This window comes from Urocitellus parryii, chromosome 9 (assembly GCF_045843805.1).
Source record: "Urocitellus parryii isolate mUroPar1 chromosome 9, mUroPar1.hap1, whole genome shotgun sequence".
NCBI classification, from domain to species: domain Eukaryota; kingdom Metazoa; phylum Chordata; class Mammalia; order Rodentia; family Sciuridae; genus Urocitellus; species Urocitellus parryii.
Genome location: NC_135539.1, coordinates 89,757,354 through 89,785,262, shown reverse-complemented (window position 1 = coordinate 89,785,262; position 27,909 = coordinate 89,757,354). Strand labels below are relative to the sequence as shown.

The following is a 27,909-nucleotide window of genomic DNA, read 5'->3' as shown; positions in this document are numbered from 1 at the left end:
GATTCCTGGATATGTAAGGTTGACTATATTTTCTGGCCATGTTGCCTATTTTAATAGAGAGCAGAAATGCAAGCAAAGGATCAGCATGTAAAAGAATGATTTGTGTAGTTCAGGGGTTGGTAAACTATTGACAGGAAATTCCTGGTTTTATATGATTTAAAATTGAACTTTTTTATATTTTTAAGTTGTTGAGAAATATTAAAGGAATATAATAACTAATAACTTTAAAATTATATGAAATTTACCTTTCAGTTTCTGCAAAATTTTGTCACAGTGTAGACACACTCATTTGTTTAACTATTGTGTATGGCTATTTCTGTGCTACAGTAGACTGCAAAACCTGAAATATTTATTATCTGTCTCCTTACAGAAAAATTTTGCCAACCCCCAATACTAATGACTTCACTTTTTAAATTTTATAATATAATGTTCTGAATAGTAGCCAAAAATGGCTAACCTTTTTGACAAATTTAATTCTGATAATCTGAGCTGATATTTTCCTCAGTTGCTTTTTGTTATATTTCTTTTTAGTTCTTTAATGGTCACTTTTCATTTGTTTTTCCTTTATATGTTGTCTGATTTAATAAGTGATATTTCATCAATCTGTGTAGAGTTTTGTTACCACATTGATCAATTTTAAATTGTAACTATATATGAAATCATCCTTATTGGTGTAAAACAGAAAGATCTTCTTGGTGGCAAGACATACACATTTCACTGGTACATTTATAATGATAATATTATTTTTCAGCTTTATAACTAAATTTTACCTAACATGATTATACATTCACTCAAACTCTGTAGAATTACTCGAACATTTCATTAAATAGACTTTCATTTTTCCTTTTTGTTTTATTTCAGAATATTGTACTAGAGTTTATTTCCTCTTCAGTAAACCCAAATTAGGTAGTATTGAATGTCTGTAATTTGCACTGTAGTATATCATTGGCAGTATATTATTCTTACTAGAAGGTATAATTTCTATAGCATTGTTAAAAGTTTATCTAAGATTAAAATATTTATGTGGATTTAAATTTTTTTCCTCTTGTAAATTTAATTGAAATTTGCAATTTATGTATCTTATGAAGAAATTTGTCACTTGGATTTGGGAAGGAAAAAAAACCCAGAAAACTAAAAGAAAAAGAAACATTATTTTATACTGGTAAGGCAATATGAGTAAAATGAACTTATTGTCCATCTACATAGCTGAGTTTTTTTCTACTTAGCATCTATTTTTCATTTGAAGAAATTTTATTCAGAGACTAATTGATTTTAGCATAGTTATATATTTTAGATTCTGAAAATAAAATCTATGTAGATGAACATCTATTTCATAAAAAATACTTTTGAAGTGCTTACTTAAAACGTAATTGGTTTATTGAAGATGACATGCTTCCGTTACTACTTGAGAATGGATTAACTTCTAATCATAAAATTTATGCAGTGTCTATGCTTTTCTAATTTATTCTGTTCTCATAAGGGTTTGCTTTTGTTCTGTTAGTTGGTTGATCGTGTTTTTGATGAAAGTCTCAACTTCCGAAAGATCCCTCCATTAGTTAATTCTAAAACACCAGAAGGAAACAATGGTCGATCTAGTGATCCGAGACCTCAAACAACAGAGCCTCCTGATCATCTAACAATTACAAGACGGAGAACCTGGAGCAGGGATGAAGTAAGTGAACTGTAGACATTGACATATGGCAGAGGAGGCAAGCCCTGTAAGTGGGAAAAGGGGAAACTAATTCATAGGGCTGAGGAAAAAATGGTTATTCTGATAGAATGAAATTTTATCCCAACATCACTTTATATCCAAATAATTAACTCTAAGTGAAATAAGTTCTTGAATGGCAAAAGCAAAACTATAACACCTCTTAGTAAAAATATGGGTAAAACTATCTTTGAACATTGTATAAGGGTTGATTTCTTAAAAGACACAAAAAGTTTGACTTTAAAAGATTGATAAATTTTAGTATACTAAAACTAAGGACTTTGGGGCTGGGAAGCATGAGACCCTGGGTTCAATCCCCAGCACCCCCCCCCCAGAAAAATTAAGGACTTTTATGTATTTAAAGATACATCAAGGAACATAAGAAGACAAGTTACAAACTTGTGTAGCACATATAGTACAAAAGATGAATATACAGAATATATAAAGAATTCCTATGGATCAATAGAAAACACAAAATCAACTCAATAGAATGAATATTTTCAAAAGATTTGAACAGCTGGGCATGGTGGCACATCTCTATTTCCTCAGCAGCTCAGAAGGCTGAGGCAAGAGGATTGTGAGTTCAAAGCCAGCATTCAGCAACTTAGTGAGGCCCTAAGCAACTCAGCAAGACCCTGTCTCTAAAAGAAAAAAAAAAAAAAGAACTGGGGCTGTGGCTCAGTGGTTAAGTGCTCCTGGGTTCAATTTTTGGTAACAAAAACGAAAACAAAACAAAATGAAAAAACAAAAACAAAAGATATGAACAAACATTGTACAAAAGAGAAAATACAAAGACATAGAAAATAGGAAGGATATGTTTAACTTCATGAGTATTCAGAGAAATGGTATTTTAAGACAATAGTGAGAGTATAAATCATCAATAACAAATTAAAAAATCTTAAAGTGTTAAGTATTGAAAGAGAATGTGGCTACATGGACTGCCTTACATGTTGCTGGTGGAGGTTAAATCAATGCAGTCATTCTGGAAAATAGTTAACTTATTTCCTACATTTGAACATAAAGATGTAGCAGGATCTTGCAGTTTTCCTGTTACTATGTATGTAAGGAAAACCTTTTTCCATTGACCAAACAAGGCACACACAAACATATTTATTCAGTAGATCCTTCTCTTATCCATGGTTTGATAAGTTCTAAGACCCCCAGTGGAAATCTGAAACTCGATGGTGCTGAACCCTATTATAAATACTAGTTTTTCCTATATGTATGTGTGTGTGTGTGTGTGTGTGTGTGTGTGTGTATGGTAAAGTTTTGTTTTTTTTTTAATAGTTGTAGATGGACAGCATGCCTTTATTTTATTTATTTTTTTATGTAGTGCTAAGGATTGAACCCTACGCCTCACACATGCTAGGCAAGTGTTTTGCCATTGAGCTACGGCCCCAGCCCAACTTATGATTAAGTTTGATTTATAAATTAGGTATAGTAAGAGATTAATATAATAATAATAAAATAGAGCTATTATAATAATATTCTGTACTAAAGTTTATGTAACATGATGCCTCTCAAAATACTTTATTGTACTTTCCTCATCCTTCTTGTGATATCAGATGATACAATGTCAATGTGATAAGAAAAAGTAAGGTTAATAACATAAACATTGTGACCTAGTGTTAGGTTACTATGTAAGGTTATACATACATTGGAACATCAGCAGATGATCTGATAATCCATGGCTACTAAGTGACTTGGGGGCAGGAGTGGATGTAGCATGAATAAACTGGATAAAGTGATGATTCATGTTCCAAGTGGACTAGAACAGAATGACAGGAAATTTCATTATGCTAATCAGGACAGTGCACACTTTAATTCTTATGAATGGTTTATTTCTGGATTTTTCAGTGTAACATTTTCAGACTATGGTTGACCACAGGTACCTAGAACCATGAATTCAAAATCACAGATAATGGAGGACTACTTTTGCTACTATTATTGTTATTATCATGTTGCTAATAACAAAAACTTGGAATCAAAGTGTTTATCTTGGCAAAAAAATATGTAAACTGATATGTTTACAGATTGAACAGTTGTAATAAAAACAAACTACAGAAATGTGCAATGATATGTTTGAAAAAACTAAGTCTCCAAAAATTATATATAATGTGATTCTTTGTCATATATTTTTGTTAGCATGCAATTTTTATTGTGGTTTTTTAAATCTATTTGTACAGTTAGTACTCCAGTATTAATTTCAAACCGTAAAAAGAATGTACTTCCCAGTGATAACAGGCCACAACTATTCATCTGAAAAGAAACCAAACTCTGCCTCTGAAAAGTTTACTAATTACACAGTATTACACACTAATAAACACTGTAAATAATGTTGGAACTTCAGTATTTAATATAAATCACATGCTGCCTTTTCTTTTTAAAAAATTTTTTTTAGTTGTTGGTAGACATTTTTAAATTTTTTTTTTTATGTGGTGCTGAGGATCGAACCCAGTGCCTTGCACATGCTAGGCAAGCACTCTACCACTGAGCCACAACCCCAGCCCACATGCTGCCTTTTCTAATGCTTACGACATTTGTTTAATATCATTTAGAATAAACACTTCATGAAAATGCTCCATTACACTCACACATGAAAGAACTGATACACAGAAGAGCAACTAATTGAGTAAATGGTAAACATAACAAACAGAACACTAAATCTAGATAATCATACATCTGTGATCTTACTATCTACAGTCCTACCTATGACTTAGGACATCCTGCCAAAATTCTACATAAATAAACTTAAGTTAAAATGAGAACAGTTTCAATGCATGATGACAAGATACATCTCTAGTCTGTATAATACGTGATCATTCTGTTAACAATAAATAAATGTTAAGGTTTTATGATCATATCTTTTTCATATTTTATTTTTAACTCTTTCTTTGTTACATAGTTTTAAACTGTTTTTTAAAAATGCATTTCCTTGTTTATTCTCTTCACCCAGAATTAACATACTGAATTAGGAATAGATGAAGAAGATAAACTCTGTCCTGGTATAGGTGAAAATAACTTAGTTCTACTAATTAAACATTTCTTTGTCATTTATTAGTTGTTGCTATCTTTGTCATATATTTATAAAATGAAAAATATACGCCTTGATCTAACAACTATCATAAAAAGGAAAGATAGAGAATGATAAATGGAATTCATGATATTGTTTACCTTAACAGGAAGACAGAGAGATGGGATGGAGTATACCATCTAAATTGAAGTAGATATATCAGTCAGCCTTACTGCATAATAGACAACTGAAAAAGTTTCTGTGGCAGAGAGGTTAACCCAGAGTTAATAGTGGGCTTAGCTGTACAATTAAAAGTTGCAAGTTGCATCTAGATTTGCTTCATGTATTTTTTATACATATGACAGCAGAATGGATTATAATTCTTACTACACGTATAGAGCACAGTTTTTCATATCTCTAGCTGTATTCAAAGTATATTCACACCAATCATACATGTACTTTGGATAATAATGTCCATCACATTCCACCATCATTTCTAACCCCATGCCCCCTCCCTTCCCCTCCAACCCCTCTGCCCTATCTAGAGTTTGTCTATTCCTCCCATGTTCCCTCTCCCTATCCCACTATGAATCAGCCTCCTTATATCAGAGAAAACATTCAGCATTTGTTTTTTTGGGATTGGCTAACTTTTAGCATTCCATATATCTTTTGTAGTACTTGGGCCAGTAGGCTTACGGGGGCTTTTTCTTGTTATGGAACTATTAGAGAGGAAACCCTAACGTGCAAGCATATTTCAAACCTTTGCTTATGTCATTTCTCTGAACATCTCATTGGCCAAAGCATGTCACATGGTTAAGGTCAAAATCTGAGGGTACAGAAATATCTTCCTCCAGTGGTGGTGGAGACAGTGGAGAAGTGGACATTTATTTTGAATACTATCTACTCTTTATTGATTATTGGTAGATCCTAGTTATTTGGAGGAGTGGTAGAGTCATTAGATTACTAAAAGGATAAAAAAAGTTGCCCAAGTGGACCAGTGATGTATGTCATGAATATTGATTCATGGTTAATTCTGTGAACCTGCAGACCAGTGTTTATAAATATTTTTAAATTATTATAAAATGAACATGTTATTAGTTCAATGACACATGCCTGTAGTCCCAACTACCCAGGGGACTGAGGCAGAAAAATCATTTAAATTCCTCTAAGTGTAATAAAATAATGTGCAAGAAATCTTTATTTGTAAAAGAGGATAGAGATATCTAGAAAATATATCAAGGTTATTATCAGACCTTTGTTCAATATACTGAACTGCAATTTATGGGGTAGAAAAGAGAGAGAGATCCTCTTCTGTGTATAATCTTTCCTTAGACTACCCTGCCTTTTGTCACTCCTTCCTTATTTGTGTATGTCTTCCACTTTAATTTGGCTTACTTCCTCATTACCCACACATCTTATTCCTATTTATCCTCTTTGCCTTTATGTTGCTTTTCACATCCCAAGAAACTTTATCCTTCACTGGCTTCACATTCTTGTCATTTGTAAGTTCTAGTTTTTCCATGACCACATCCTACTTATGTCACCCTCACTAAACTCATTTTCATTGGAATTCTTACAGCACTATATCACAAAATTTAGCATATATTTACATGCTTTTTGTAAAATATTTAATAATATTTCCTATATATGACTATTATCCCCACCTCTTACAGGTCTTCAAAGCAACTTGACATCCAAGACCATATCGAATTTTCTGGGTTTTTTTTTACAAAGTATTGATATAGGTCTGGCAATATAAAGAGGCTGATTTTGGAACATCTGGACTCAAATTCAGTCCTTTTAGTGAACTGTACTAGCTTTGCTTTCATGAGTTATCCCATTGCTTGACAAACTAAAGCTCTTAGACCAAATTTGGCCTGTCACCTTTAATAATGTTTTATTACAACACAGCATTATTCATATGTTTTTAAATCTTTTGTGAATGCTCTTTCACTTTGCAAGAAGAAAGCTGAGTTTTGGTAGAAACCATATAGCCCTTAAAATCTTTCCTGTGCACTTACAGAGGTTTGTCAAACCTCTTTATCTCAACTGGGGTAGTACTAACCCCATCACGAAAACTTAATTTTTTGAGTACATTTTGAAAAGTTTGTCTTTCCCATTATATTCTGTTTAGAGAGGAGGGTTTGTGCTCTTCTTGATCTTTGTTTTCATATTACTTGGTGAAAGAATAAATAATACATTTAGTGTGCTCTACGTTATTCATATCTTCCCTTTTATGATAGTTTGAATGGAGTATGAGAGTCATGACAGTAATTAAAGATAGGCTAAATTAGAATTTTTTTCTTCAAAATGGTATGACCAAAACAATATGGAAACTTGACAAAAGAAACTCCTTTATTAATAATGTTTCATTTTCTTTATTTCCTTATATATTACTCTAATCTCGTTCTTCCTTATTTTTTCATTGAAATTAGCATAAATACTACATACCTGTATACTAAGTTGTGAATAGTGTTCTTAGTAGTTGTACAATTCAGTGGTAGTATTTTAATATCTACTTTTTTTCTTTGTCTATTTCAGGTCATGGGAGATAATCTGCTGCTGTCATCTGTCTTTCAGTTCTCTAAAAAGATAAGACAATCTATAGATAAAACAGCTGGAAAAATCAGGTACTTGTGGTTACTGGAACCTCCTTTCCATAACAGTTACCTCTTCCATTTTTTTGAGCCTGATATCACAGCTATGAAGAATTAATAAAGTCATTGGAACTGAATCTCCCTGCTGCCTTTACTATCTTCTTTAGTTTGAAAATATAAGTAATAACCATAGCTAACAAATGCCTTTGATATTCAGCCCCTTTATAATTGAGAATTAACAGCTGTAATCACTGACTTGTAATTAATAACTTGTATTAATAACCAGAAACATTTTCCTTTTCTACAAAATAATAGCAAATAATTTAAATTAACAGACTTTAGAGGGTTCTTTTAAAGGCCTCACACTTTAATTTCATTTTCCTCATTGGTAAAAGGGACATTATTTGACTTAGGAAATGTATATAATAAAGGCACAGGACAAGACTAGTCTAACAGGCACAACACTTGAGGATATTTCAGCTTTGCCACTTACTAAGAACTTGAATACTCCCTTTGTTTAATCTGGCCCCAGTTTTACCATCTTGTAGAGGAATATGTATACTTTTTTTTAATTGATTTTTTTTAAATTATGACAGCAGAATGCATTATAATTCTTATTACATGTGTACAGCACAATTTTTCATATCTCTGGTTGTACATAAAGTATGTTGACACCAATTTGTGTCTTCATACATGTACTTTGGATGATGATATCTATCACATTCCATCATCCTTGCTCATTTCCTGCCCCCTCCTCTTCCCTCCCACCCCTCTGCCCTATCTAGAATTCATCTATTTTACTCAGCAATAGAAGAGAGTAAAATCATGACATTTTCAGGTAAATGAATGGCCGTTGGAGAAGACAATGCTAAGTGAAGTTAGCCAATCCCCAAAAAACAAATGCCGAATGCTTTTTCTGATACAAGGAGGCTGACTCATAGTAGGGTAGGGAGGGAGAGCATAGGAGGAACAGCGGAATATGTATACTTTTATTGACTACTCATAGAGTTGTTGTAAGGAGAAGAAGATACAAGTCTCATACATGTCATACATACATAGTATATTTATTTTTTTAAACTGTAATATCACTGCTTTTGCTCTTCATTGCTTTTTCTCAATTCAATTTTCCCATCTTTGGAATGAATGTGTTCATCTTGGGAAAACTTTGCCCCAAAGTAAATACCTGTCAAATATTGTTATTTTATAACTTCATTACCTATTCAAAACAGAGAATTCTAGATTCTGTGTAATAATACTTCAGAAATCATTGACACTGTAACTTAATTTGTTTGTAATTCATATAATTAAAAGTTTTAAATATAATGAAACTATTTCTTAAAGTTATTTGTTAATTATAAATTACACACAAATATAATTTTATGTGGCTTGTATATTAAAATAAAACATTTCATCAGTGTTTGATAAATACCAATAAGTATTTGGGGAAAACAGTGAACATTATTTTTATTGAATTTTAAGGTAAATTACCTAGTTTAAAAGAAACTTAAGATATTTCTTCAAAAACTATTTCAAAAGTATCATATCAAATGTGTTTAATGTATTTTTTAAAAAACATGAAAAATGTTTACTATAAAAAGTTTACATCATCTTTCAGTCAAATGTAGAAATTTTACTTGGCATGTTAAGAACTGGCTTGAGCTTTCTTTCATATTTGGGGCAGGGGGGCTACCTGAGATTGAACTCAGGAACACTTGACCAGTGAGCCACATCCTCAGCCCCGTTTTTGTATTTATTTAGAGACAGGGTCTCAGTGAGTTGCTTATTAGCACCTGGCTTTTGCCTAGGCTGGCTTTGCACTTGTTATCCTCCTGCCTCAGCCTCCTGAGATGCTGAAATTATAGGCGTGTGCCACCATGCCTGGCACTTTCTTTTATATCTTGAGTTCTTTTTTTAAAAAAATATTTATTATTTATTTTTAGTTTTCGGCGGAGGACACAACATCTTTATATGTGGTGCTGAGGATCGAACCCGGGCCGCACGCATGCCAGGCGAGCACGCTACCGCTTGAGCCACATTCCCCAGCCCCATATCTTGAGTTCTTGTCTGTATAATTTCTTATTTGTAAATGAGTATCTTAACAGAAGTAATATATGAGCATGGTTTAAAGATACAAATATTTTAGGGGCTGGGTTGTGGCTCAGTACACCTAGCATGTGTGAGATGCTGGATTCGATTCTTAGCACTGCATAAAAATAAATAAAATAAAGATATTATGTCCACCTGCAATTAAATTTTTTTAAAAAAACATACAAATATTTCAGAAAAACATACCTGTATATGTTTATATATGTCAGTACACAAATATATTTTTTCCATATTTTTGTCTTTTCAATCAATATTTTTTCGAGAGTATAACTGAAGTATATTGATAGTCTCTCCAAATTGGGTTGGAATATGAGACATACTACCTTTATAGTTAAAAAAAAAAAAGCATTTGATTATTTGGCTTTTCTTAAGTTGTTCCTCATAAACATAAGTGGTCTTTAAAATTATTTTAATAACTATACCCTTATTTTGCCATCCATTGTTCTTTTTTCAAGAAAATTTACTCTTTGTCAATTGTGACATATTCCTATGAGTTTCAAATAAAGTTAACTTTCCACAGAATAATAATTTAATATCCATTCAGTAACAGATAGTTGTAAAGTACATTCTAGGTACTTTAGAATTTTTGTTAATTAGACATTAACAAAACAAAAACCCCTGCTGTTGTGGAGTTTACATTCTAGATAATATATTTAAATGAGTCAACCTGGGTTAAGTTAGCTGTTTCTGCTACCTGATTTGTCTTAGTTTCATTATTTCACATGAATATTATTTGTAGTTCACTAATCACAATTTGTGTTCCCACAGAAGTCCAGTCACCTTCTTTTCCTTTTTCCTAATATTAAAATCATTAGTAGTTACATAGAAGAGATAATAAAAATATAAATAACAATACTAATTTTACTTTAGTAAATTGAAATCCTATTTCATTTTTTAAAAGTTAAGGCTCATAATTCAGAGATTAATCGCATGCTATTTAGAAATAATGCATTTTGTGAAGTCTGATTGAGTTTATAAATGATTTCTTTGTTTTTATTTTTACTTATACATACTGATTAAGCAGTTAAGACTAATGCCATCTTAGATGAGGTTTGTTTTCCCTTAATAGTCACATCAGCCCATTTTCTTTCACAAAAAAAGAAAAAGAAAAGAAGAGCTTTCCTTTACTGTCATAGCCCACCCACCTGTGATGTACTCATCTAGTATGTGGCCAGAGACAGATGTAGTTTACTATTCCCTTGGGTGAGCCCAATTGGAATTTGAAAGGAAAAAAATTAAACTTAGCTAATTAATTATTGCACATGAATTAACAAATCTTCAGGTCCTAATCACATGCCTGCTTATTAGTACCAAGACTCAAACCTCAGGTTGAGTAAAGTATTCAGTTTAATTGAAGGTTATGATTTTGAATTTTATTCCACTAAAATTATATTCTAAAATTGGTATATCATGGCAAGATTATTAACCAAGGGACAAATAAATAAAATAAATATTGATTAAATAATTGTATATAGAAATTGGGCTGGAAGTATAACTCAGTGGTAGAATACTTTGCCATGTACAAGTACTTGACTAGCCCAAGTTCAGTCCCCAGCACTGAAAAAGAAAATAAAAATCTTATATAGGAATAGTCTCCAAATTTATTCATTGATAAAGTTGTTTTTAAGTGGATATTTTTGTCTAGCACTCTTCAAAATGCCCTCACAATTGAGTGCAGAAGGCAGGCAGTTGGGTAATTATAATGCAATGTGGTAAGAATAGAAAGGAAATTACAGGATAAGATACTGTGAGATCCCATAGTGAGTTTTGGGATCTAGGAGAGATTGGTGGGCAATTTAAGTCCTGAAGAATGGGGAGAGGAGTTAAGTAAAAAATGTAGTGACAGGCTCGGGATTATGAGATGACACTGTAGAGATTAGGATGTATCAATTTAGGCAGATTTTGTGAAGGACTTTGTCCTTTATCATAAAAAGAAGAAAGCAATAGAAAGTTAATATATTAAATGATTGCTTTTGATACACTGTTATCCATAAAAATATCATAAGAGTCTTATAAAAAGTGTGGTATGTGACTTGCTACTGTAAAACATTTTACATGTAAATGAATATACCATGTTATTTCATTCCAACTACAAGAAATAATCACTCTAATAAGTGTATCCTTATCCACTTACTCAGTTTCCAGATTTTTATGGACTTCTTACTACCATTCTCTTGTTGATTGTTTTTTACCACAGTGTGTCTTTCTCATTCTGCTCTGAACTCATCTCTAATCTCCTCCTAAGAAAAATGATTTATGTAGCTTTGGCATTTAATTAAAATTGAGAACAAAGAGCACATTGATTTATTGGTTGGCTATTGAATTTACTGTCTTAGAAATTTGACAATTTGGGAAAAAATGCCTCAACAACATTACATTTAAATATTAAATGTTCCATATATTTGAGTTACCTTCAGTTTGAGTATTGGGTTTTACTATGTGTAAAACACTTTGACAGACTTTGTGGAATAAGATAATAAAGAGAATAAAACACCATTTGACTTCTAAAATTTATAATCAAGTGGTAAGGTAAAGCACATATATAATTACATGTATAACATTGTTATACAAGACAGCATATGATAGAGTAAAAAGAAAAGGAAGGATCACTTTCACCTGGGATGATCAGGGAAGATTTTGTGGCATAGATAATATTCAAAGATGGGCATGATTTTTGATAACCAAATCTAAAGAATAGAGATGTAAGCCTTCTGCATGGGTACCTTAAGGAATGCCTGATCTTTAAGCTTCGTGCCAAAACATATAAACTCAAATACCTACTGAGGTCAGTCTAAAGAAATGCATATTTAAATTATTTGAATACTTCCTGTGGATTCAATTTAAAAGTATTTATGTGAGAACTCCTGTTTTGCAGCATTCTCATTGTATTCCATATGAAGTGACCCACGCAAGTTACAAAACATGACCCTGCATTGGTAGACTGTCACTTTTCAATACCAGTTTCCACGTGTTGAGAGACAATGCTAGGAAATAGGTTATAGAGGACTTAGAATATGAGTCTAAGACTCCCCCACACCAAGACTTTATCAAAAAGTACTTTTAGCTTAGTAATTAAATTATTGAATAAAATAATCTTTGGAATTTATTACGTTTTCCTGATGAAGTTTAGCCTACTTTTAATCTGTAATGACAATCTGAAAATGACTTTGAAAACTATGGTTTTTTTCTTGAAGATTCATATTGACTTTTGAACAAAAACAAATCTGACCATCATAGCCTGGCCTAAGTAATTTCTTGATATGCTTTTCTGCCTCCTTAGTATTTAAATATAACATTGTATTAGAATTCATTTCTTTTCTTAATTTATATATGACAGCAGAATGCATTTTCATTTCATCTTAAAATATTTTGCTGAGGATGTTCTGTAGTGCAGGCATTCTGGTTGTGAATTCTTTTAACTTTTGTTTATCCTGGAAGGTTTTTATTTCATCATCAAATCTAAATCTTAGTTTTTCTGGATATAAGATTCTTGGTTGGCATCCATTTTCTTTCAGAGCTTCGTATATGTTGTTTCCATGATCTCCTGGCTTTGAGGGTCTGGGCTGAAAAATCTTTTGAGGTACAAATTGGTCTCCCCCTATATGTGATCTGATTCCTCTCTCCTGCGGCTTTTTAAGATTCTGTCCTTTTTCTGTATGCTAGGCATTTTCATTCTAATGTGCCTTGGTGTAGATCTATGGTAATTTTGTACATTTGGTGTCCCATAAGCCTCTTGTATTTGGTTTTTCAGTTCATTCTTCATGCTTGGGAAATTTTCTGATATTATTTCATTGAAGTGATTGTGCATTCCTTTGGTTTGAAACTCTGTGCCTTCCTCTATCCCAATAATTCTTAGATTTGGTCTTTTGATGCTGTTCCATAATTTTTGGTTGTTCTGTTCATGGTTTCTTATTATCTTCACTGTGTGATCACCTTTATTTTTCAAGTTGTATACATTGTCTTCATTTTCTGACGTTCTTTCTTCCAAATGATCTAGTCTGGAAGTAATCTTTTGCTACCTGTATTTTCTCTCTTATCTCTTTGTTGGAGTGATAAATTTTTGCCTGTATTTGCTCATTTAGGTCATTCTTTAATTCAAAGATTATTTTAATTATGAACCTTCTGGAACTCCTTCTCTGACATTTCATCAACTCTGCTGTCCATGGGTTCTGTTATTATAGTGTCCTGGTTTGTTTGGGGCACTTTCCTCCCTTGTTTTTTGATGTTGTCTATGTGGTTTCCTTTCTTGTCATGTGGATCTGAGATATTACAGTTTCTTTCCTATATTCTTGTAGTACCCATGCAGATTGTCTGTACCTCAACTTGCTGTTGGGCTTCCAGACCTTGTTGGTGTCCCTCAGTGGATGCTTCTGCATCCTGGATCTGGGACCTGCATAAGATGGAGTGGGTGGTTTTGGGTCACTGGTTTGACCTCCCATGGTAGTTTGCTGGTCGGAAAGGGCAGTCCTGCACCAGAGGCTATGCTCTGGTGAGTGTCTGTCCCGCCTGGGGAGGGGTGGATTGGGCCGCTGTGCTCCTGGGTCCAGCACAGGTGGGTGTGGGTGGATCTGAGGCCCTGAGCTTGACCTCTGCAGCAGTCTGCTGGTCGGAAGGGACCATACTTCACCAAAGACTAGGCTCTTGCAGGTGTCTGCCTTGCCCGAGAAGGGGTGAGCTGGGCCTACTGAGAGCCTAGAACCCGTGTGGCTGGTGTGGGCAGTCTGGGATGATCTCGGCTCCCGTGGTAGTCCACTGGTCAGAATGGGTGGTCCTGCACCAGAGGCTGGGCTCTGGCGAGTGTCTGCCCTGCCGGGAAAGGGGTGGACCAGGTGTGCTGTGCACCTGGGCCCTGCAGAGGCCGATGTTGGTGGATCTGGGTCGCTGGGCTTGACCTCCCAAGGTAGTCTGCTGGTAGAAAGGGCTAGAATTCATTTCTTAAAGCCTGAATGATAAGTTTGGCTTCTTAAGTCCATACCATATTTACAAATTATCCTTTAAAATAAGCTTTTTATCCCTTTAAGAGTTTTGGCTTTTTTGTTTTATTTTGTTTTGTTTCTTGGTGAATCAGGAAACTTATATTTAAGTATTCTAAGCCATTTTCATCAAAGTAAAATGTCTGTGGTGTAATAATTTTAGAACATCTATGAATTCTTAGCACTGTCTGGCTAAATATAGACTTTTCCAGTTGTACAAGTTATTTTCCTAATTCCCAGTACTAGTGCTACAAGGACTCTCAAAAGAACACAATACTTTGCTTATTCCTTACTATCACAGTCATTAGCACAACAGTTCTTAAAAATATGACTGGCAAGGATGTTTAGTCTTTTGAGTTTAGAAAATTTGATAATAGATCAGAAGAGTATACTTATACCAGATTCCAGACCCATCATTATATTATTAAGTATGGTTATGCGTAATTGTAAATGTTCCAGATTTGAATGTATATTAATGAATTGCATGGCATATTGACCTTTGAAGAAATACTATTAAGGACATTAATTTACTATTTAAATATTAATTAGCTACCAATAGTAAAAACTTACTTTCTTAATGTTGTACAGTGTTGATTTTTACATAAGGCAGTTAAGCTACATTTCCAGAGTGACTCATTGAAGAAATTTTTTAAAAAATTAAAAATGGTGGTTAGTATTTACATTTTTCTAAAGCTGCTGAATCATGTCTCATAGATGATAAAGTATTGAATAAAGGTAAATGCCAGGTTTGAAAGACAAATCAAAATTTGGTGGTACTTTATAAATTATATTAAATTTAGTTTCCAGTATAGGATATTTATCTCTAAAATAGTATTTTTTTTATTAAAAAGATAAAAGTTTAAAAGTTTTTTAAATCTTGGGCTACGAATGTGGCTCAGCGGTAGAGTGCTCGCCTAGCACGGGCAGGACCTGGGTTGGATTCTCAGCACCACATTAAAAAATAAATAAATAAAGGCATTGTGTTGTGTCCATCTACAAAAAAAAAAAAAAGATTCTCTCTCTCTTTCTCTTAAAAAAAAAGTTTCTTAAATCTATAAATACAGTAACATTAGCTGAGTGCAGTGGTACATGCCTGTAATCCTAGGGGTTCAGGAGTCCAAGGCAGGAAGATTGCAAGTTCAAAGCCAGCCTGAACAACTTAGTGAGGCTGTAAGCAACTTAGCAAGACCTTGTCTCAAAATAAAATATAAAATGGGCTGGGGATGTGACTCAGTTGTTAAGCACCCCTGGGTTCAATCCCTGGCGCCAAAAAAAAAAACAAAAGTAACATGAATTAAGTTGTACAAAAATAAACATAGTAAGTTCTTCAGTTTTCAGTCTGTAAAATAATGTTTACACTTTGCTCCACTAATAAAGTTGTCTACTCCTATATAGAGGTTTTAACACAAGACAATTGTTCATACCTCATTCAGCCTATTTTCACCTTACTCTTACTTTACTTAATACTGTATATATTCTGTCAGAACAAACTTGTGTGTTTATTGTAAGCATCCATCCTTTTTGTTTTGCATTATTTTATTTCATTTTGTTTTGAGACAGGTTCCCACTGTTACCCAGACCGTGTCCAAACTCCTGATCCTTCTGGCTTGGCCTCCCTAGTAGTTGGGATTTTAGGCACATGCCACCCCATCCAGCTAGTAACAGTTATGTTGTTAATTATAAATATTAGTTAAATTTTGGGGGTTATGTCAAATCTACATTTGTTCTATATTTGTTTTTCAAAAAAAGAATGAGAAGAATATTGAAGAGTTTATTCATGTATTGATACTATCTAGTTTCATTTTTAATACAAGTTTTTCATATGTGTTAATTAATTGGTCCTATTGGCTTAGTATTTAATTCTCAGTTCAGGCAGGTTTTTACCCCCCTGTGTAGCTTTGAAAAGATATATTGTTTTTGGAATTATCATTATAATGAAACCATGTTAGGTTTTTAAAATATGAAAGTAAAATGCTTATTCTTTTTTTATTTTTAGAATATTATTTAAAGACAAAGATCGGAACTGGGATGAAATAGAAAGCAAATTAAGAGCTGAAAGTGAGGTCCCTATTGTGAAAACCTCAAGCATGGTATGGCAATTTTTCTTAAGATTAAGATATTTCAGTAATAGAGTTTTATTTTAAGGAAAGATAATATACCTATTTTTTAGTTATTTGTTAGTTTATATTTGAAAAAGAAGATATAAATGTACAAATTTGAAAAAATCTTTTTCCTTTATCAGACTATCACAAAGGAATTTAAAATAATAGGTTGATAATTTCAAAAGTACAGAGGGCCAGAGGGAGGAATGTTTTTTCACTATTAACGAATCTTGTTCTTTTTAATAATTATACATTAAAAATAGCAATTTTAAAATAAGTACAAACATTAAGTTGATGTGAGTTATTTTCATTTACTTAATTCATTGCTTGCCTCCTTTTAAAACAATTTGTATAGATTTCTACTACCGAGTAGAATTCTAATATTAAAGCTGCAGTTTTTATATATTTTTTTTCCCAAAGAAAACTCTAAGACACTTATTATAGAGTTATTATAAAGTCAATCAATACAAATTTTGTCAAAATCTTTGTTTCTATAATGGTAAATTACCTTGAACTTTTTATCTTCTATCATTATTGCATTGAAAAATATTACTCAATTTTGTTTTGAAAGATTCTAAATTTGAATTTTGTTTACTGAGTGTCATAATTATTTCATATCATGTTGTTACTAAGTTGTATCATGTAAATGATATTGAGAGGTTCAAATAAAATGAGTGAAATTCATTGCTTGTCATTTGAAAATGTTTTATTTATAATAAGCTGATTCTTGTTATTGCTTTCCTTGCAGGAGATTTCTTCTATTTTACAGGAGCTGAAAAGAGTTGAAAAGCAGTTACAAGGTAAATTTACTACTGAATTAGGTATAAAGCGCTAATAGCTAAGAATAAGTGCATTCTAAGAGATACTTCTTAAAATATTTTTATCATTATAACAATGTTTGATTAAGTTTTATGACACATGTAAAAATATAGCATTCTACATATTCAAATTACCCATAAAAAGGAAACTTTAAAACTTGATGAAAAAGTTAAAAATAACTGGGTGCATTGTAATCCCAGTGTCTCAGGAGGCAGAGGCAAGAGGGTCACAATTTCAAGGTAAACCTTAGCAACTTAGCAGGACCCTGTCTTAAAATTTAAAAATAAAAAGGGTTGGAGGTATAGCTCAGTATAGCATTCCTGGGTTAAATCCCTGGTATTAAAAAAAAAAAAAGGTTAAAAATTTAGTAAAATTAAATCTTAAGCATATATTAGTGCTTAGATGTGAAAATAGGCTAGAATGTTATATTCTAGGTACATATTTAAAGTGTGTAAATACAGCTGAAAATGCTTATTGATAATTAGAATTATTTGACAATTGTTGGCATAACTTCAAATGAACTTATGTTTTAATGCAGATAAAATTTGCATAGATGAACCATGAGATATGAATATTGGCTACAGGAACTAGAAGAGGAAGGAAAAAAGAAAATGAAAGAGACTCTTGTTTGCCTTTTGAACTTTGACAGAGATATTCTTACTCATATCAGATCTAGATCATTCATTAATACTTGTCTTGACCTAGAAGTCCCCAGTGGTACAACAAGAAAGTTCTAGGGCCCTCTGCTATTTCTACTCAGTCTTTATTGACTATGATGGACATAACATGTTAGACCTACCTAAGAGGTTCTTAACCTTTATTCAGGTCCATCACATCTAAGTATTATGATATAAAACCTCCTAAATTGTACAGTTTCACAAAGTAGATTAATACATTTTTGAATAGGCTTCTAAGAGATTCTTATATGATGCTTGCTTCTCCCAAATCCTTACTCAGCTTGACGTCAGGTTGAAAATCACTGTTTGGGAACTGCCCTTGACTACCCAAAGATCTTTGGTCCCTTCTGTAGCAGTACCAAGGTCTGTTTGCCCTGCTGGGTATTAGTATCTAGACCCTAAGAAAATGCTTTGCCTTCTCTGAGAGAAAACTTATGCACAGCTGATAATCCTGGCAGGAGACAGTGTAAATAATTGGGCTCAGGTGTTTATTAAAACCCATAACCAATACTTTCACTATCTTCTCACAATAATAAAAGCAAATTTCAGAAAGGTCTTCTTGAATTCTGCATCTACAAATAGCAGTTATGTAACAGTTTCTGAAATGCCCAAGTGATTTTCCACAAAAAACTCTCATGTCTGTATAATCTACAATATAGATTAGCCACAGAATTAAAAAGAGTAGAGATTTAAATATAGTAATGGTATTGGAAAGATTAGTGACAATTAAGATCGTATACACACCAATAATTGAAATATTATCCAGATCAAATTTAACTGCATGTACAATTATATCTTCTTCCCTCTACTTTTTTTACTTTCTTTTTTCTTTTTTTTTTTTCCTTCAGCAATCAATACTATGATTGACCCAGATGGAACTTTGGAAGCTCTCAACAACTTGGGATTTCCTAGTGCTATCTTGCCATCTCCACCGAAACAGAAATCCAGTCCTGTGAATAACCACAGCAGCCCGGGTCAGACACCAACACTTTGCCAGCCAGAAGCTAGGGTTCTTCTTCCTGCTGCTGCCTCAGTCTCAGCTGAATTTGAGAATGCCGAATCTGAGGCTGATTTCAGTATACATTTCAATAGGTTCAACCCTGATGGGGAAGAGGAAGATATTACACTACATGAATGACTTTCTCTTGATTGTTAAAAAAATTACCTGTGGAATGTCTAGGAATTATTGGAAGCAGCATAGTATTGACATACAAAACAAGACAATTTGGTCAACTACAATCTTGTCATCCCTGTCTTCTTAATTTTATTTATTTTTTTACCTAAAATGAATCGTCATAGTAGTGCTTTCAAACCATTTAGATAACCACTTGATCCACATATAGGGAAAAGCAGATTGTGGCAAATTTACCTTTTGTGGTTTTATGATTTTCAAATTGAATTATTGCATCCTTTCCCTTCATAGATCTTTGTTTTTTTTTTAAGCCATGCTGTGACCTACAAGCAAACTAAATATCCCCCTGACTCCTGTGCCAAGCTGCTCCCTGAAATGGACTTCCTCTTCATCTGTACAGATTTGTTAAACATTCTATTTGCTTCTTAATGTTAGGTTTATGTTAGTACTCATTACCATTGGACACAATGACATTCTTCTCCACAGTAAAGCAGACCTTTTACAACAGTCATTCTGTGTCCTAAAATTTTCCAGCATAGATGTGATTTATATAACTTTGTTGCTACATAACTTGTCTTGGGGTTTGTGGAGATTAACCATTATGTTTGCACTAAGATTTACTGGGAGTGGTAGGTGGACATATCTATATCAATAAGGACTAACCGTCTTTTATGTACATAGGAAATTGATAATACTGTATTTGTTTTAACCCCACAGTGTTTTACTCCACTTTCAAAAAGATCAATTTGGCACTTTTTTTCAATTTTTTAAATGGAAATAAGATTTTGTCCTCTCATTTTAGATTAAATGATAACTAGAAAGATTAAACTAGACAGATAGTTTAGGTGGAGTATATTTTTAAAACTAAGAACATGTATATCGGTCCTGTGCTACCAAGTTTATATGTGACAGTTGAAAAAAATTCCCCCTGAAATAATCATGAGGTTAAAATTTTCTTCATTAGGAAACTTGGAGAATCAGTAGTTGTAAGATTAGTTGATAGTTTCACTCCCAAGCAATGAATTGCTTCTGTGTGTTTCCCTGTAGGACCCAATAGTAAATCCTGTCTCAGTTTTAAAACACATTTATGAAGACCCTGAAAGACAACGATGACAAAGGCTTTTGGCTTATGCTATTAAACAGAAAGCCTATGAAAAATATCTTCGATAAACTTTTTATTTTTTTTCTTTCCTTCCAGTAAGTTCACATTTGGGTGACTTTAAAAATAAAGTAATTATCTTTGTGTTTCCAGAACACTATAATTTGGGTGAATCTTAGTTAAATATTTTTAGACCGGGATTTCCCCCTTGATTCCAACAGCCCCTAAAGGTTAAACTGTAACTTTTGTGAAATAGTCTTTAATTTTAATTTTAGCAATAACCTGTTCTACCTTATTTAAAGAAACAAAGTAATTGTGTACTTCAGAACTTTATAGGATTTTTAAAATCCTGTACTATTGGATCAATTAATAAAAAGGCAGAGTTTTTTTGTAGAGTTGTAAAAACAATTCTGTTGTATACTGGATTTCATGTTTTTATTTAAACAAACAAAAGGTAAAGAACCCCTTGTAAAGCTAATTTCCCATTGTATCTAATAAAGGAAGACTAAAAATGGTTTTAAAGTACATAAAAGGAAAGATAAAAATGCACTAAAGGAATAAATAAAATGTTCAAACAGGGTCAGTCCATTTGAAGAAAAAGTTGAACAAAATAATCATCATTGCTCCCTCTTTTGTTTAATGTTTGGGTACTGATCATATCCACATGGAAGTAGAAGGTAAGGAGTTAGAAAATTTAGCATTTACTCTACTTACGTTATTGTTTGTTTATACAGTTTTGTTCAATTATAAACATTTGGCCTTTTACTATGTTATTTTTATTTTGTATGAATACATTATTCTCCTTATTTATTTTTGTTACATTTATTACTTATGTTATTTTGTTAAGCATTTACAATTCCATTTTTAAATAAAGTGTTTCTGGAACTTTATGCAATGATTAGATATTTTATTTCTTCTACCATCTGACTTACTAATAATCATCAATTAGTAAAAGAATCTTCCAGTTCTAATTAATATGTGACCATTTTCAAACCTCATATTATTTTGACTAAAGAAAATATATTTTCTTAGCAAATTATAGTAAATATAATTCACTTAGCTTAATACATTAATGTATTAATACATTAATGTAATATATGCATACAAAGGTCTTTATGATATATATGTTGGAAGCAAAGTAAAAATTTAAAATATCTTGGACATCATAAATTTGAGAAATGTCAATTGGGAATTCGTTTCTTTCATCATATCATTTAAGCTCAAGAATCTTGAATGTCTCTCCCCATTACTAATCAACATTTTTCTAAGTTTTATAGCCTGACCTTTTGAGACTTTCCATAAAGAAGCCCTGGTCTTATGTATCTCTATACCTAATACAATCTCTTCCATGATTTGTAAAACTCTTAACCAGCTTTTCATTCCTCTGTACACATGCCACTTCCTCCCCTTCTTTTCTGTTTATCTACAACCCTCTGTTTTTCCAGGCCCCACTGTTTTCTGCACAAATCTTCCCTCAGGTTGGGCTTGGTGGTACATGCCTGTAATCCCATGAGGCTGAGGCAGGAGGCTTGCAACTTCAAGACCAGCCTGGGCAATTTAGAGAGACCCTGTCTCAAAAAATAAAAAGGAATGAAGATGTAGCTCAGTTGCAGAACACTCTTGGGTTCAATCTCCAGTACAGCAAAAAAGAAATTGCCCCTCAGTTGACTGCACCACCAACTTTTATTTTTTCTTCCCCTCTCCCATGAAACATATACATAGTCTTCCCTTCTGGTCACTAAAATACTCCTCATTTCCTTGAGAAGATCATACGCTTTCAAACTTGCTTCCTTTGTGCCCTTGGATTTACTTGCCATATCTGTGCATGACAGAATTCTAACATTAGGAAAAGAAACTAGATTTGGATATTTTAGATCCAGGCCCATTTCCTGTTAGCTGTAAGAGCCTTCCTCCATGTTTGGATCTGCAAAATAATAAGTCTTATTATCCAGGGTCTAGTTCAAGTGACTTTATGAAGTGCTTCTCCTTCAAAAAAATCTCTGATTCTTATAAAGTCTTATTCTCATTGTGTTTTCATAGCCCCCTTGGACTCAGCTGTAATTCAAATATGATCTTATAAACCTCAGATCTGAACAAATAAATCTAGTACTAAATGCTTGACACATATCAGGCAGTATTCTCATCACAGAGAGTCCTAGCAGTGATCAGAAACAAACCATTGTGCTCTTAGACCTTAAGATTCTAGAGTAGGGAGGCAGGCAGTAAAAGATAAAGGTTAATTAAATGGGTAATATTAGATGGAAAGACCATATTGTACCTTATGTTATAGTGAATTGTTTATGTAGCTATCTCTCAGTAGATTGAGTGCTTTGAAAGTAAGTGCCTTGCTGCTCAATAATGTTGATTCTTTTATGTATATTTTAATTAAAGTTTCCAAGAACTTTCTGTGGTCTGGCTTTCAACCCTCCTTTTCCTCTGAGCACCCCTCTCTGCTCTAGTTAGACCCAAAAGTCACTTTCACTTAACTACACAGTTTAACACTAGATTTTAATTGAAGTTGAGGAGGCTTCTCATGTTCTGTGCTGCTGCTGCCTTGATCCCTGAGGGACTCACTGAGCAGTTGAATTCTACCTGGAGTTACATGCAAATTCTCCAAGAAATAATCATCTCCAGGGAACTTTACATCTTTAAGGAAATCTGTGTTTGCATTATTTAAATGTTAGGATGAACAGTACAATGGGAGTCAGGAATATCTGGGCTGTAACTCTTAAGTTGAAGCTTTGTTTAATCTCCTTGAGATCTAAATGAGTTCCCAACTCTCTTCTTTGTTCCATGTATATAGTTCATTAGCCTGGTATTTCCCCTTTTTCCTTCTTTTCTACATCATTACCATGAGGTCAAAGCTCCTTGCTGCCCTTCTGTCTAACACAACACTTCACCACCTGAACCTGATGTTTGTTGTATGTCTAATACTCTTTTTAGTGCCCTTGCATGTATTACAATATTGCAAGTATTTGTTAATTGAAATCTTTTAGAGTTATTATTACCACTGTAACTATTAGTACTACTACGATTACAAGGTCTCACCTTGAACTGAAGGTAAAACTTTTTTTTAATTTTGAGGCATGGTGTATTAGACCTAGAAATGTTAGCCCTCATATAGTTAAGTCACCTTTTTCCTATTTTAGGTAATTGAGACATAAATAGAACAAGGGGTGGAGTGTTATTTATTGTTAGGCAATATATAAACTATTTCATGTGTGTCTGTTAATTCTCACAACTCACTTGTAGAAAATGAACTGTTATTGTTTATATGTTAGAGATGAAGGAGCTAAATCCGGGTGGGATTTAATCATATCTAATTGATTTGGAAATCTGAATTCTTTGTATCCACCCTTCACTAGTTCTCACCTGGCAACAGCTGCTAGAACCTGGACATGCTAGCAACCTGTACCCACTCTTCACTCTGCTGACCTACAACAGTGACCACAGACCTAAAGAGGTTTTTATGTCTTTCTTCTGCTTTTGAAAAGAACTGGAGCTGAAATCCTGCCATTTCTCCTAATAACTTCTCTAGTGGTGACAAGTAATAACCAAATGTTAGGAATAGTCTTCCTTATGTGGAACACAGATCCCTTGAGAGAATGAACTAATTCCTAGACATCTGGATTGAGTGCTTCAGGGAGGATGCTGCCAAGAACCATGTCAGTTTGTGAACCAGCTATACAATAGATTTTAAAGAGGTGAAACCCCAGATCTGCAAATATGAAAATGGTGAGTACAGCCAGGCTTGATCATGTAATCCCAATGGTTTGGGAGGCTAAGGTAGGAGGATCACGAGTTCAAAGCCAGCCTCAGCAATTTAACAAGGCCCTAAGCAACTCAGTGAGACCCTGTTTCTAAATAAAATATAAAAAAGGGACGAAGATATGGTTCAGGGGTTAAGTGCTCCTGGGTTCAATTCCTGGTATAAAAAAAAAGTGAACCCACATCAGAGCTATTACCAATGCTTTGTTTCCCAAGCTTTGTGTTTCAATACTTGTCTGTGAGCAAGGCAAATTAAAATGGAGAAAAGGAAACACCTCATTGGATCAGTAGCATGACCCCACATATTTATCAGGACAAACTGGATAGAGTGAAGCAAGAACTATTTCCTTCTTGGGGAAAACAGCATGGAATCTGACACTTGTAGATAAAATAACAAATATAGGGGGGCTCTGATGGAAGTTTGCAATGAGTTAGGGTAGTGGTGGTTGAGAAAAAGAAATTTCTACCAAAATTGAGAAGCTCAAAAAATTTGCTTCTCTATGTGCTATTTCCTTTGTAATTTTTGTGTTCAAAAATTACACTGCCGGGCTGGGGATGTGGCTAAAGGGGTAACACGCTCACCTGGCATGTGCAGGACGCTGGTTTCGATCCTCAGCACCACATAAAGATAAAATAAAGATGTTGTGTCCACCAAAAACTAAAACTAAAATAAAATAAAATAAATATTAAAAAATTCTCTCTTTAAAAAAAAATTACACTGCCTACTTCCCACTTGATAATTGTTATGGCTGGAATGTCCACTAAAGGCTCATGTATTGAAGGCTTGGTCCCCAGCATTTAGAGCTATTGGAAAATGGCAGAAATTTTAGGAGATGTGTCCTAGTTAAGGAATGTAGGTCACTGGTGCCATGCCCTTAGAAAATACATTTGGATCCAAGCCACTTTGTCCCTTTCTCTCTTTGCTTCCTGGTTTCCAAGATTTGAACAGCTGTGGTCCACCATGTGCTCCCTGTCATGATGTTCTGCTTTACCAAAGGCCTAAAGTGACAAGTCCAAGTTACCATGAACTTAAACCTCTGAAACCATGAACTGAATTAAATCTTTCCTACTTTAAGATGATTTTTTTTCAGATATTTTTTCACAGTGACAGGAAGATAACTTTCCTCAGTAATGGAAAGTCTTTTATGACCAAGACTGTTCCAGTTGACTTTCATGTCCAGTTGAGGATATGTGAACTTTGCCATATCTGTTTTTCATTGCCAGCCTAGTTCCATGGTTGAATCCCAGAATCTTTCCTTCAAGAGAAAAACAAATCAATTGACCATGAACTTCTATTTATCCCATAACACTTTATAGTGTGGATAGTATTTTTTAAAAAGGGAGGGGAAAAATGGCATAATCACTTTGGGAAAATGTGTAGAAATTTCTTATGAAGTTAAGTGTACTTCTACCATGCAAACCAGCAATTCTAGGTATTTATCCAAGAAAAAAAATCATCTGTCCACCAAAACATGTATACAATGCTTATAAGAAGCTGTATTTGTAACAGACAAAATCTGGAAACACATACCAATATTTGCCAATAAGTGGATAGATAAGAATTATTGATGCATTAATAAAATGAGATTATATTCAGCAATCGAGAGTAATAAACCCCTGACATGCAATAACATGGATCACTTTCAAAAATGTGTTAACAAAAGAGGCTGACATTGAAGAGTACATAATGTATGCCTCAATTCATGTGAAATTCTAGAAAAAGAAAAACTTTTATAGTGATTGATAACAGATCAGTGCTCATGGGAGATGGGGAAAGGAAATTGACTATGGGTATAAGAGGCTGTTTGGGGATGGTGGTAATTAAAGGAGTAAATGCATTTGATAAAACTCAATAAGGTATACACATAGAATGGTGCTTTCAAAAAATATATAAATTTCTCAAAAGGGAATATTCATTCCCCTATAACTTTGATGCAAATAATTCCTATTATTTTTTTTTTGTTGTTGTTGTTGTTTGTTTGTTTTCAGTTATGTGATAGCTCTTCTCTCTCTTCTCTCTCCTGCTTTCTACACTGGGAAGTGTTGTAACCTCTCCAAATCTGCTGCCTTGTTCTCTAGGGTCAAGACAGAAACTAAGCAGACTTCTGAATCTGACTTTAAGAAATTGACTTCCATAGGGCAAAAAACAAGTAAACACGGTTGCAAAAAACCATCATTGAACCAAATTGCTTTACTTTGGCTCTTGATAGGTGTTCTCTAATAAATGTTCTCTAAAAAACTATGCCAAACTGATTTTCTGTGTTGGAGAGATTTTTGGTTTCCAGTGTGACTTTCTCATCCATACTACCAAAAGCCATGGGCAAGCATGTATCAACACAGGTGTCTCTTCCTCTTCTTATAAAGGTACCATACCTATCATGAAGACTCTATGCCAATGACCTTATCTAATACTAATTGCCTCCCCAAGTCCCCACCTCCAAATACCATCAAACCTGAATTTGGGGATTGAGTTTCTAATACATGAAATATAGGGCACACAGCTTCCTTATAATAGCCCAGAGGATGGGAGGAGATGAAACTGCCTTCTTTTCTTTTGACATTTCTCCCATACCAGAGTTTAGGCAACTATATCATAATATTTGACTGGTGATCTCTATGGACTTTTGTTTTATGCTGTTTTTCCACATGTGAGATTCATGAAGAATCTGTTGTGCCTGCCACAATGGAAAATTGGCCAATGACCTCAGTGAGATTTACTTCTAATCAGGTTGTACTAACCTGTCTCGGAGTAAATATAAATTTCAGACAAGAATCCAGAGGCCAAAAGTATTGGAGTTCATAGGTTAGATGCAGAAACATCAATATCAGGTATTCTCTCTACTGGAGAAAAACTGAAATTCTAACACATTAAACTCAGAGTTTTTCATTTTTTGCTTCTCATGAGAAAGTAGTTTGCTAAAATCAATCAATATAAGGGAAAATGGGCTATATAATGGAATATTGTTTGAACATAAAAAGAACTGAACCACCAATGCATTCTCCAATATGTATGCACCATGAAAACACCAAGTGAAAGAAGCTGGTCACAAATGTCTATCAAATTATTCCATTTATATGAAAGTTTAGAATAGCTAAATGTACAGAGATAAAAAGTATACAGGGGTTTTCTATGGCTGGGGTTAGGATATCAATATCTAGATATCTACATATAGAAATCTATCCATATCTAACCAGTATAGATATGTATAGTCATCCATTACTTAATAAAGAAGATATATATTCTGAGAAATATGTCATTGGCTGCTGGTCACATGGGCTGGACCATTATACCAGGGCTATGGCACTTTCTAGGAAAAGGGGTAGAGCAATTACTGAACCCCTTCCATGTGTCCCATGTGATATAACCAGAAAAGTATTTTAAAAGTTGATTTTCCCCGTATTTCTCCCTTTAGCCAACTCAAACACTCATATCCTTGGAGGAGGAATGTGGCAGGCTAGAAATCAAAACAACAGCAATTTTGATTGGTTTCAACATTTTCAAGACCTTTAAATCTATTAGGGAAATCTAAAAGTAAATAGACTCTCAGACTTTGGCAGAATGCCTTAGCAGGAATTTAAAGAAACAATATTTTCCCTGTTAGAAAATGAGGATTCCTTATCCCCAGAGAGAGGTAGAACCTGCTATAGTTTCATAGCAATGCCCCTGAAGAGAACGACATCCTTGAGGAAAAACTTCAGTGCAATGTGGCTGTGGGCAGCCAGGGCTGTGGGTAGCCTGGGAAGAATTTTTCTTGACGACACCTTCACCATAGCAGTGGGAAGTCCTGGGGTGAGGTACCTGACCCAGTGTTGGATTGTGTAACAAATCCGTGGGGGCAGTGGAATACCTCAGGGACTAACATCAAATATCCTCCTAGCCTGCTGTGATGGAGTACTTGAAATGAAAATTAGGCT

The 27,909-nt window shown here is 33.7% G+C and overlaps 1 protein-coding gene across 1 annotated transcript in view; it reads left to right on the top strand.

Annotated features, from left to right (window-relative positions):
- The window catches only part of Cep170 (centrosomal protein 170), a 118,036-nt gene extending 96,944 nt beyond the window's left edge, over positions 1-21,092 (top strand). Inside the window, exons 16-20 of the mRNA XM_026390736.2 lie at positions 1,502-1,672; positions 7,263-7,351; positions 16,394-16,487; positions 17,248-17,299; positions 18,844-21,092. Of these exons, the coding sequence (XP_026246521.2) occupies positions 1,502-1,672; positions 7,263-7,351; positions 16,394-16,487; positions 17,248-17,299; positions 18,844-19,133 (696 nt within the window). The 3' untranslated portion in view covers positions 19,134-21,092. The remainder of the gene's footprint in view (positions 1-1,501; positions 1,673-7,262; positions 7,352-16,393; positions 16,488-17,247; positions 17,300-18,843) is intronic.
- The last annotated feature ends 6,817 nt before the right edge of the window (positions 21,093-27,909 follow it).